General features: G+C 39.8%; 1 protein-coding gene across 2 annotated transcripts; it reads right to left on the bottom strand.

Annotated features, from left to right (window-relative positions):
• Window positions 1-58: 58 nt before the first annotated feature.
• Window positions 59-9,254, bottom strand: LOC148804386 (eukaryotic translation initiation factor 4G-like). 2 transcript variants are annotated; one of them, XM_088895904.1, is made up of 5 exons: window positions 8,043-9,254; window positions 7,787-7,951; window positions 4,434-7,690; window positions 642-836; window positions 59-535 (listed from the first exon to the last, which is right to left on the bottom strand). In XM_088895904.1, exons 1-5 carry the CDS (start codon window positions 9,237-9,239, stop codon window positions 208-210), a joined length of 5,142 nt encoding a protein of 1,713 aa, XP_088752030.1. In that variant the 5' UTR covers window positions 9,240-9,254; the 3' UTR covers window positions 59-207. The 2 variants fall into 2 exon arrangements, with proteins under 2 accessions (XP_088752030.1, XP_088752029.1); XM_088895903.1 differs by having other exon boundaries at window positions 4,434-7,696.
• Between the last annotated feature and the right edge of the window lie 1,925 nt (window positions 9,255-11,179).

Consider the following 11,179-nt stretch of genomic DNA (forward strand, 5'->3'; position numbering starts at 1 on the left):
CACGCCACCTGCCACCATTTTGTATGCTCAATTGGACCTTGGCCATTTAAGAGAACTATTGAAGAAAAATAATAATAATAATAGGCCATGGCGAAGAATTGATCCAAATATATACCCCCGAGCAAAACCCAGAAGGCCCCTAGAGCCTAGACATGGATTTCTTCTTGCCATTTTTACAATGGTTGGTACCGTCGTCACCGTCCTCCTCTAAAGAAATGCATCCAACTTTTTACTTAATTTTTTTGGATCTGGGGGTCGAAAATCCTCTAACCGTAAATTGGATCGGATCTCATTCAAGATCGACTCTCCTTTCTCTACTTTCATTATCTCAAGGGTGCAGCCAAGAACCTCTGACGCAAGACCAATCTCCAGAAGGCGCCCTGGTTCTTCTCCGCCTTCATGTATTAGCCGTCCAACCTCTCTCAACGGAATTACGTTCTCTAAGATCGCTTTGGCAAGGATGCGACCAAGAAACTCAGCTGCTTTTGGGGCATCCGTAATGTAGTCCTCCAGGGTTGCCAGAACAGATTCGAACCTGATTTATACAAAATCAAACACCAATAAGATGGGGGATATTCAAGTTTTGGAAGAGGCCAAGTTAACCAATTATTGGTTTATCACTATCAAATATGGGACTTTACCCTCTGATTAGTTGAAGTTGAGTCAATAAGCCGTCCCGAGGCTTGGTGAGGTTCACCAGAAGCTTGGCTAAAAGATCCCTCTCCATATCTTTTCTCTCAAAAGAATCTGTAACCCAGATTGAAATCATTGATGGATAGAAGCTTGGGGCATTCAGGTCCTTGATGCATAAAGCCACCTCTTTCTCATCCTTGGCACTGAAAACAAAAACCAGTATACTTATAGCATATAAATTGCAACGGCAATAGAAGAATCTATTACTCACAAAGGGTATACCTAAAACATGCTGTTCTCTTTCTGTATATGTACAACTTGAACAAAACTTGCAAAACCTTTCAAAATATTCATTGCAGAACAAAAAATAGGTGGTTCTGAATGTCATTTGGACATGGCTGCCCCCATTTCACAAAGTGGTATCTCAATTCCATGGCAACCAATTGTCATTAGGATAGGTGGTTCTGAATGTCATTAGGACAGATGGCAAGTCAATTGTTCAGGACAAATAGGTCATGGAAATGTCATTAGGAGAAAACCACCTTGTTCTGAATGCAGTATAGGGATCCAGAGCAATTATGTATAGAGGGGTGTTTAGAAAAGATGAGTAGCTGTTATAACTAGCAATGTTTTCAGGTAGGTCATTGGAATGTTATTAAAGAATTACAAGCTATTATTTTGCATGGGCTTTAGGCTTGAGAAAGCATCTAATTTCAGAAATTTGGTCGTGAAAGGCAATTCAAAAACAGTAGTGGGATGGGTTTAGAGGCAGCAGCAATGCAACATGGCAGTGTGTAAGTTTAGCAAGGGCAATTGCCATCGTGTAGCTTAGGTGCAACACCCAAGCGAACTTGCTAAACAATAAAGGCCAAGTTCATCCATTTAAATGAGAAATAACTTTCCAAAGGATCTTGTCAATCTCTGCTCACATATTTATTGGTGAACTTGCTACTTGCTTTCCTTTCTGACCTATTTCATCTTATTGTTCTTGATAAGATGGGGCATCAAGTTTTTGAATAACTTGAGTGGGTAGTAGTAGATCATAAATTGTAAAATGAAAAAATAAATATGAACAAAGAAACCTATATGGAAAGGTAATGGAAAAGCTAACAAAGAATTTTCAAAAGGGATTAAGTTCAGCATCGGGTTAAGGCAATAGGGTCAGATTCTGGATTGATATTCAGCAATGATAACAGTTCATTAATGGAAATTTTCCTTAGCTATACAACATATACAAGGACAGCAATGGACTTGTTAACGATAATTATGAATCGATGACAGAGCTCTTCAGAGGCCTTTGTTTAGAAGGCTCCTGAATGACTGAAAGAGTCCTTTAAAGGAAATCTGATTAGGAGGGGAGTGGAGCAGCAAAGGGACACCTGATTCTTTGTGTATTGAGGCCACAGAGAATGCAAATCACTTGTTCATCTCAGTGTTTTAAAAGCGCAAGGTGCAAAAAAGGCACAGGGGTCAATTTGCACCCGAGGCAAGGCACAAGGCGAGACGTGTGCCTTTTTGAAGCAAGGTGCAAAAATAAAAAAAAAAAGTCAGAAAATTCAAAAAATATTAAGCATAATATTAATAAAAAATTTAAACTTAAATTTTAAAATAAATGTTTTAAAAACCTATTATCTAAAATTAAAATACATAAACATAACATGTAGAGCGTATTCAAATGAAAATTTAAAAATAAAATCAAACATATAAAACATTTTCAAGCATTTAAAACCCGCAATCTCTTTTTTTTCTCAATTGCATTACTTCAAGTAGCTAATGTGATGTAAAACATATTACATTCCCTATTCTACGAGACGCCTTTGTGCCACGCCCCTTGAGGCAAGCCCAAACAAGTCCATGTTAGGGTCTTAAATTCTTAATTTTTACACAAAAAATAATGATTTTATAATTTTAATTGCCTTCTAAAAGGATATTTTATTAAGATGAATGAATGAACAACATTAGCAAATTGAGGCGCATGCCTAGGCACACTAAGCGTGCACCTTTTGAAAGTGTTGCGCCTAGGACCTGGGTGAGGCACCTACCCTAAAATGCGCCACGCAAGCCTTAGGTTCCATTGATATGGACACATCTGAGATCACCAAATGCTCGGGAGTTCCTCTATTCAATCCTTTTCCTTCTTCTTGTTGCTGGATATCTCGTTCGTACACATCTTCTCTTTGTTTCCCGAGCCTCTAGTGAGTTACAGACAGAGTTCGAAAAGATCAAATCTTTGATGATTCCATCATACATGATGGAGTTACGAAAACTTCTGGATAGGTATCCTACATCTGAACTGAATTCTTTCTGGTTAAAGAATCTCTTTCTAGTTGCTCTGGAACAATTAGGAGATTCTCTAGAAGAAATACGGGGTTCTGCTTCTGGCGGCCTTTAAATCACTGGTTCATCTATTGCAAACTCTTCCATCTTGTGGATGTGGGTGAAACTAGTGTTTTAAAAGGCACGTCTAGGTGCACAAGCGAGGCGCATTTTAGGGTAGGCGCCTCGCCCAGGTCCTACGCGCAGCCCTTTCAAAAGGCGCACGCCTGGTGCACCTAGGTGTGCGCTTGGTGTGCCTTGCGCCTCAGTCCAGGCGTGCACCTTTTGAAACTTTGAACTTTTTGCGATGAATAAATGAATAGAATTACCAAATAGGGGGTTCTTAAAGCTTCGGTGAGAAAGCAATAAAATCATTATTTTTTGTGTGAGAACTAAGAATTTAAGACCTAACGTGAACTTGTTTGGGCTTGCCTCGAGGGGCGTGGTACAAAGGCAACTCGTAGAGTCAGGAATGTAATATGTTTTACATCAGATTAGCTACTTGAAGTAGGGCAATCGAGAAAAAAAAGAGATTGTGGGTTTTATATGCTTGATTTTATATTTTATATTTTATTTTTAAATTCTCATTTGAATATGCTTTACATGTTATATTTATGTATTTTAATATTAGATAATAGGTTTTTTAAAACATTTATTTTAAAATTAAAGATTATATTTTTATTAATATTATGTTTAATAATTTTTTTAATTTGTTTTGGCTTTTTTATTTTTAGCCTTTTTTATTAATTTTTATGCCTTGCTTAAAAAGGCGCACGCCTCACCTTGTGCCTCAGGCACAAATTGACCCCTGCACCTTGCGCTTTTAAAACACTAGGGTGAAAGGCATTCTTGGAGTGATTGGCTATAACCCGGAATCAGTGGAAGATTTACTCAAGAGCTGACAGTTGTAGGGTCTCAGAAAAGAAATTGCTCCTCTTGTGGTACTTTTGACTATTTAGAGTAAAGGGGACCCAAGGATTTTTTGTGATATTACCCAAAAAATACATGTGTGTATATATACACATACACACACACACACATGAATATCTTACATACCTGGACCGGGCCCGGCCCGGTCCAGCCAATGGTCTTACTTAGTGAAAAATGAGGCAAATATGAATAAGAGGATAACTTTTTTCTAAATCAACATAAAGAATCAGAATAATAGAAAAAAAAAAGCTGCACCCATCACAGGGAAATGATATAAACAAAATTCCTTCATCAAGTGACAAGTAGGGAAGAAAGGGTAGAGCTGGGGTGAATAGGGGATGGTCCTCCCAAAGTTTCGAAAACACCTTTTATATAGGTTGGGGCTGAAAAGAGGCAACCCCTTCCTAATAGTCACCCCCATAAGTTTTTTAATATTTATACAGTGTGAACCTACCCAATAGAAACACCAAAGTCTACATGGTTGAAGCAATGAAACCAAGGCAGCAGGATAAATGACAGGATAATCCAAAACAGATGTTAAGACATGAGGATACCTGTAAAACTCTCTAATTGCTGCAATGGACATGTCTCGAAGACGTTCTTCAGGCCACACTTTTTCTGAAGCTTGTGAGCCAGCAGAAGATGCTGACATTTGTGTGGCAGGTGCTGCAGATCTATCAAATGAACGCTCCAGTGGTCTTAACTCCCGATTCCCTGAATATGCATTGCGTTCTTGTGAACTTGTTTGGTCATAAGCAGGTGGTCCCATGAACCTGTCTGAAATGTATCTTGGCATGAGTTCCTCCCTCAAATTATAATTTGTCCACTCAGATACAGGACCATAACCATTTGGACCAGCTGCCGTTCTTCTGGAGTCACCAGAACTAGGAAGAATATCAGGCACTGGAACACTGGAAATCAGTGGCTGTCCTCTGATAGACATAACCCTTGCAAGACCACCTTGGGGACCAAGAGTGATAGAGTCATCATCCATCTGCCTTTGTGACAAAGGAACTGACAATGTCCTGCTTTCATATGGATGCTTATCCTCCGACCGAACATCTTGGGCACCATATCCACGATTCTGAACTGGCAATGCTCGGAAACCACCCATTTGAGCATTTGGAGACAAGGTTGACCCTCGTGGGCCAAAATCCATGGGTTGCCCCCTTCTTCCTGAAGAACTAATTCCTGAACCACCACGAGCAAGTCTACTAGATTGTGCATGTCTTTCTTGGGCTGCATCCCTGTGCACTTCCTCAATCTTCTTTGGTCCCTCAACTTTTCTCCTCTGTTGCCATTTGTTCTTCCTCAGATCAATCGCATCCTTCAACATGAATCTCACTCTAGACGATAGCTTCATGTTGTTTGACAGCTGTATCATCATGTCAAAATATGCATCCATATGTTCCTTGGCCTTAGCATGATCTATCATTTCCCCAATTGTGCTCATTAGTTTGCATAAAGCTTCAACATCTTCCTCATCAGGATTCTGATGTTGACCAAGTAATTTCTTGATGCACTCATGCATTATTCTCTCAGTCAACATCTTCTTCTTATACAACTCTCCAATCAATCTTATATTACCAAGCATCCGTCTTCGTGCCTGAATCCTTTTCTCCTCCCTCTCCTCTTCAGATAGTTTAGCATTACCTTCCCCAACTTTATCAGCTTCTGCCTGTTCCCTTTCCCCTCTCTCAAATTCCTCTTGGCACTTGTTAAGAAGCAATCTCTTAAAGGTGATCTTTTCATTGTCCTCACTGAAATCAGGCAACTCACCAGCAAGATGATAACAGAAGTTTGCATACATTTCACAGAAAGTTGGTTCCATGAGGGCCTTATCAAAGATCTGTGAGATGACACCACTAAGTGTGACTGCATTGTCAATATTAACTTCTTTGACTTGCTCAAAAAGCTTTTCAAAGTTTTGGGGGGTTAGCTTGTTAAGTATAGCTTTTAATTGTCTATGCTTGCGGTCTTCTTCATCGGACACTTTACCCACCTCATACTTCTTCTGAGCTTTGTGCATTACCTGTAAAGGAGTCTGAGGTGAAGGAATCAAACCCTTTTGAATACCAGTTGCACGCTGCCACCTATCAGCATCAGGACTGTTACGTTGCATCCCTCCCTGAGGTGCAAAAGACTGCATTGGACCGGAGAGAATTCCACCAACATACTGAGGGGAAGGTTGGCCACGTGGGTTCCTTAAAACACCGTGAACGCCGCCTTGACCTGGTCGAAAATTTCCAGCAGCACTTCCAGGAGCAACATCCAAGCGCATGTCTCTTCCTGATGAGAAAGGACCAGGTGACTTGCTCCATTTGTCATCATCTCCCATAACACTTCCACGACGATCAGGCTTCGGTCCTCCAGAAGACCTATCTATAATTCTTCCAAAACCCTGATATGACTCACGATCAATAATGTGGGCTGTACCAACAGGAACACACAACAAAGCATCAGCTACATCAGATCCAATTTCAAAACCTACAGGAAGATCTTTACATTGCTCTGAAAATGTCAATAGAAAATCTCTAGAATATTTCTTTTTTCCCATAACATCATTTCCATCTTCCTCTTGATGCATTGAACCACCACAAACAAGCTTCCCACTATCTGAGGTTTTCAGTTTGGGTGTGGATATGTCCGCTGCATCTTCCCAATCATCTGGTTCAGCTTTACTTTGTCCATCTTCTTCATGTGCTATAGCATCCTTCTCAGTGCCATCTCCTGCATGTGCCTGCTTCAAATAAACACTGGGAGTACTGTCTGCAGTCTCTGAAGAAACAGAAGTTTCTTGCTTTTCTTCTGGACCCTTATATGCCATGTAGAGATCAGAAGTTGTCCCAGCAGCATCTGCTATCTTAAGAATCTCTCTTCTCTTTTTCTTCCCCTTAGTAATACTCTTGACCCTATTCAATTCTATAACAGGTTTATCCTTGGAGCCTGAAACTACAGCATAAACTGGGCCACCATTTGTATTCTCAATATCCTTTCGTTCAAGTTTTGCAGTCACTTCAGAGGAAACTTGAGTTGGAATAGGAGCTTGTTCCAGGTGGGATGTACCAGAATCTGTTGCAGAATCACCTTGACGATTGACACGTTCACCTCTAGTTGAAGAGGAATCCAAAGTTGAAAAGCTATCTTCATGAGAAACTGTTGATGAGGCAACACTAGTAGTGGTTGTTTCAACATTGATGGAATCAGACGTTGTTGCTGAAGTTTGTACTAAATTATCAGTTGTTCTACCAGATTCCAAAACACACTTTGATGAATCTTCCTTTAACTCCTGCCCAGTATTAGACCCAATTTCAGTACCAAGATTTGTTTCTTTCAAACTGGAACCCTTCTGCTCAGTTTGTTTAGTTGTTTCCAGGGATTCTGAAGAACTATATCCTGCGTGAGTTTCAAAATTGTTGTTACCTTGTTTGGTCACTTCAGGTAATTCAGTGCCAACACCAGATGTGTCCAATGGTTCATAGGATGATCCCTCACCAATTCGAACACTACTTATCATTGATTCAGAAGCATCAACATTCCCTGCATAACTATCAGGCACCTGTTCCCGTACTGTGTCTAATAATTCTCCAGAGGATTCTGATAAAGTTTGAGTTTCTACTTTACCTCCTACAGTTTCAGAAACTCCATCCCTCAAAATACTACGGTCATCTAATGGCAAAGAAGAAGAACTCAAATATGATCCACCAACTTCTGAAGGAGGAGATTGAATATCCTTAGGGTGTTGGGAAACTTCCCCAGAAATCCTTGATGAAGAGGACTCTGAGATACTAGCAAAATCAGAGGCATCTGCCTGCACCTAAGCCAGCATCTAAAAGTAAATAAAGCAAAACCAACAAAGAAAAAGGAAGAATTACAAAAAACCACAAAGAACATAACAGTATGAAACCTGATTTTGGGGTTGAGAATGTCGCATGTCTTTCTTGCTCTGTCTCTTTTGATGGTCCTTGATAGAGTCTGACCTTCTAATGGTCTCTTTTCCTTTGCCTTCAGTATTGGTCATAGTGGACAAGGATTCCTCAGGAGAGGCAGCAGTAGCAGAAGAAAGTGGTTTCTGCACAGAAACAGAACCAAGTGAATTAGTAAGACTGTTTACCTGCTCCATATAATGGAATAGAACCCGATGTTTCAGAAAGAGATTTTGCCTGCTGAATGGAGTTCTCCAAACTACCATCTAAGTCCCTTTCTGGATGAACTGACCTAGCTTCTATTGGTAGTCTCGAAGGTTTTGATGATTCAGATTTTCCTACAACAGGTGAAGTAATGGAAATTTTTGGTGTTTCACTTTTGCCAACTACAGTTGAAGATGATCCAACCTTTTCCCCAAGTGGACGAGAAGATGGCTTTACTGTCACTGGAACTGGAGCTGATGGAGCAGACGATGTTAATATAACAGTATCATGAGCATATTCCAACTTTGTTGGTTCAGTAGTGTTCTGCATCGGGGGGGAAATCTTAGTAGAATTAAGACCAGAAGTGTTCATAAATGAAACAGTTTGTGGACCCTGACCAACTGTATAGTTATATCTCGTTCCTGGAGAACCAGAAGTCATCTGACTAGTTGATAGAGGAAGAGATGTTTGAGTAGGGAAGAAGATGGGATTGTAAGAATTAGGTGGCATTGCAGAATAGTAGTTTATTTGGTGAGGAGGATTAAAAGACGGAATGGGCTGGGATTGAGGTGTAACATTAGGATGAGACCTTGAGCCTGATGACCCACCATCTAAATAAGAATCTGTCCTTTTATCAAGCCTCAACTCCTCATGAGTTACAGGATTAGTAATCTTAACAGCTTTACGAGTACTACCAAATTTTCCAGCTTGCTGTTGTGTGAATTGAGGGGTAATCGCAATTCCCATACTGCTCAACGGAGGAGCTAGCTGATGACCCATCGGAGGAGTGAAAGCAAGGCTCTGGCCTTGATGCATTATCCCTTGAGGCTGCAATGGATGAGATTGAAGGCTTGGAACAAACACCTGTTGTTGCACTTGAGAGGCATTTCCAACTGGTAAGGTCATTGGCATTTGCAATGAAGTAGTGGACAAACCCTGTGTCTGAATTTGTTGATTGGGTCCACCAAATTGTATAGGAACTTGTTGCTGTTGAAATGGCATTGGCATAGACATTCCAGTCATGGGAAGAATAGAAGATTTCTGTGTTGCCACGGTAGCAGGTGCAGATGGAACCTGAGCATGCATTTCCCTTTTGATCTGGGAAGAGGGATGGGACTCCCCAGCTTTTGACTGGCCAGCGCTACCCACGTCCTTCCTCGCTTGCTGCTTAGGAACAGAAGGAATTGGCATCGTAGGAGCAGCTCTAAAAGAATCATGCCGTGCCTGCATTTTAAAGAACTATAGTCTCAGACAAACAATGGCTAGCATCTCTTGATTCACATAATGGCTTCAGGAATGCTATACTTGATTTTCCAAATATGACCAAGTTATTAGGGCCTTAAAATGTAAAAAACAAATAAAAACCATTTGTTGGTTGCTTCCACCTCAAAGAGCATAAATTACACCCAACTTTCACATAGCTGTTTCTTTCACAAGGTATTTATTCTCATATACATGGTAAGACACTTGCAGAGATGTTGCAGAGATTTTAGCAAAGTACTTGAGTCCCTTCACCCCCAATATTCACATTCATAATTACAACAGTTTTTTTTTTATAATTTTTCATAATTACAATAGTTTACCACCCACAATTCCTCACCATGCAGTAAATTCCAGGCATATCATTTACCATTGAACCAAAAGAAAAATGATCATCTATTTGGACCTTGATGACAAGAACCAGGAGTTGGAGCAAATCATTGGAGTCTATTTTGCATATGTATTATGATAATAGCCATACAAGTGGAGCAAAAAAGCAAACATTGAGATGGATGAGTGGGAAAACCAAAAAGGATAGATCAGAAATGAACACCTTTCTAGGAACCTAAGAGTATCCCCGGTAGGCGATAAAACAAGGAAAAGTAGACTAGGATGATTTGGCCATGTGAAGAATACATCTACATGAATATGATACGCGTATGTCTGTATCATACATCTACATGAATACATCTACATGAATTCTGCACATGGTTGTCTGTATCATACAGACTACGTATATGTCTGTATCATATGATATGATACTAGGATGTCTGTATCATACATCTACATGAATACATCTAGCAACATTGTTGTACTGTATGTCTGTATCATATGATATGCGTATCAGTTTTTGACCTTGCCAATATAGGAAATACTAGGAGTTACTGAATATGGCCATGTTCAAACTTCAAAGATTATAAGTTATATCACCAATTTGATCTTTGATACTCCAAACCACAGAAGGGGTGATACATTGCATGTTAAAGATTGCAAGTTGACGCGTCCTTAAGAAAGGAGGCCATGACAAAAGGGGATGGGTTAAAGTAGTGAAAAATGATTTGAGGGCTCATAGTTTAATAATGAATATAGCAATGAATGAAACAAGTTTCATGTTAGCCTACCCCACATGATTGGGACAATGTTTAGTTAAGCTGAGTATGAATGCATGCGTGTGCATGTATAAATACATATTTAAAGATTACTACTTAAAATTTACAAATTTTTACATGGTATATAGCTTAAAAATTATATATATTTATAATTATTAATTAATATTTTAATTTACATTAAATAACAACATACTTATTATTTTATAAAACTAAAAAATAGTTATACAATATTCAAGAATATTGTAAGTGTTGTGGTAAGGCAAGGTAGGGTGGTTTCCTTGAAGAAGGACTAGGACTAGGGTCGCAAGGGGAGATAATGGGTATTGCTTCGCCGGTTGGGAGATTCAATAGAGTCGAGCAACAAAAGCAGTAAAAGAATGTGTGCTCATTGTTCTTTTCCCCTCATTTTATAAGGGGGATCCCAAGACTTTAAGGAGAATGATCCAAAAAGGGTTTGGTTCCTGGGGTTACACCACGTGTCCAATGAGATCCTCCAAGGACAAAGTTTCTTTTTTCCTAATGATTCTCATTTGGCACGTGCGTGCTACATTCTAGCATAGGTTTCCTCGTAGTCACATGGAAAAGGCAAGACCCAGGTCTGACTGGCGTGTTTAGTTGTGAGCTCGATCGCTCTCGAGGCGTTGCATCACGGCTTTCTCAAGTGTCAGGTCTAGGACAGATCTTTGGGTTCATTACAAGTTTAAGATAGCCTTTTGAGCTCGTCGCAAGCTTGGGATGGATTTTTGAGCTCATCGCAAGTATATATATGGTTTTGTTTTGATATCTTCATCTAATTTTAGT

The sequence above is a fragment of the Nelumbo nucifera genome, chromosome 1 (genome assembly GCF_055504915.1).
Source record: "Nelumbo nucifera cultivar China Antique chromosome 1, China Antique-T2T, whole genome shotgun sequence".
Lineage (NCBI taxonomy): Eukaryota > Viridiplantae > Streptophyta > Magnoliopsida > Proteales > Nelumbonaceae > Nelumbo > Nelumbo nucifera.

Excerpts from the sequence above, each read along its gene's own strand:
- LOC148804386 (XM_088895903.1), bottom strand. The coding sequence starts at position 9,239 with ATGCAGGCACGGCATGATTCTTTTAGAGCTGCTCCTACGATGCCAATT. Across the intron at positions 7,697-7,786 it reads ATTCTCAACCCCAAAATCAG|GTGCAGGCAGATGCCTCTGA; the intron begins GTTTCATACTGT and ends ATGCTGGCTTAG. Across the intron at positions 536-641 it reads CAACTTCAACTAATCAGAGG|GTTCGAATCTGTTCTGGCAA; the intron begins GTAAAGTCCCAT and ends TGTATAAATCAG.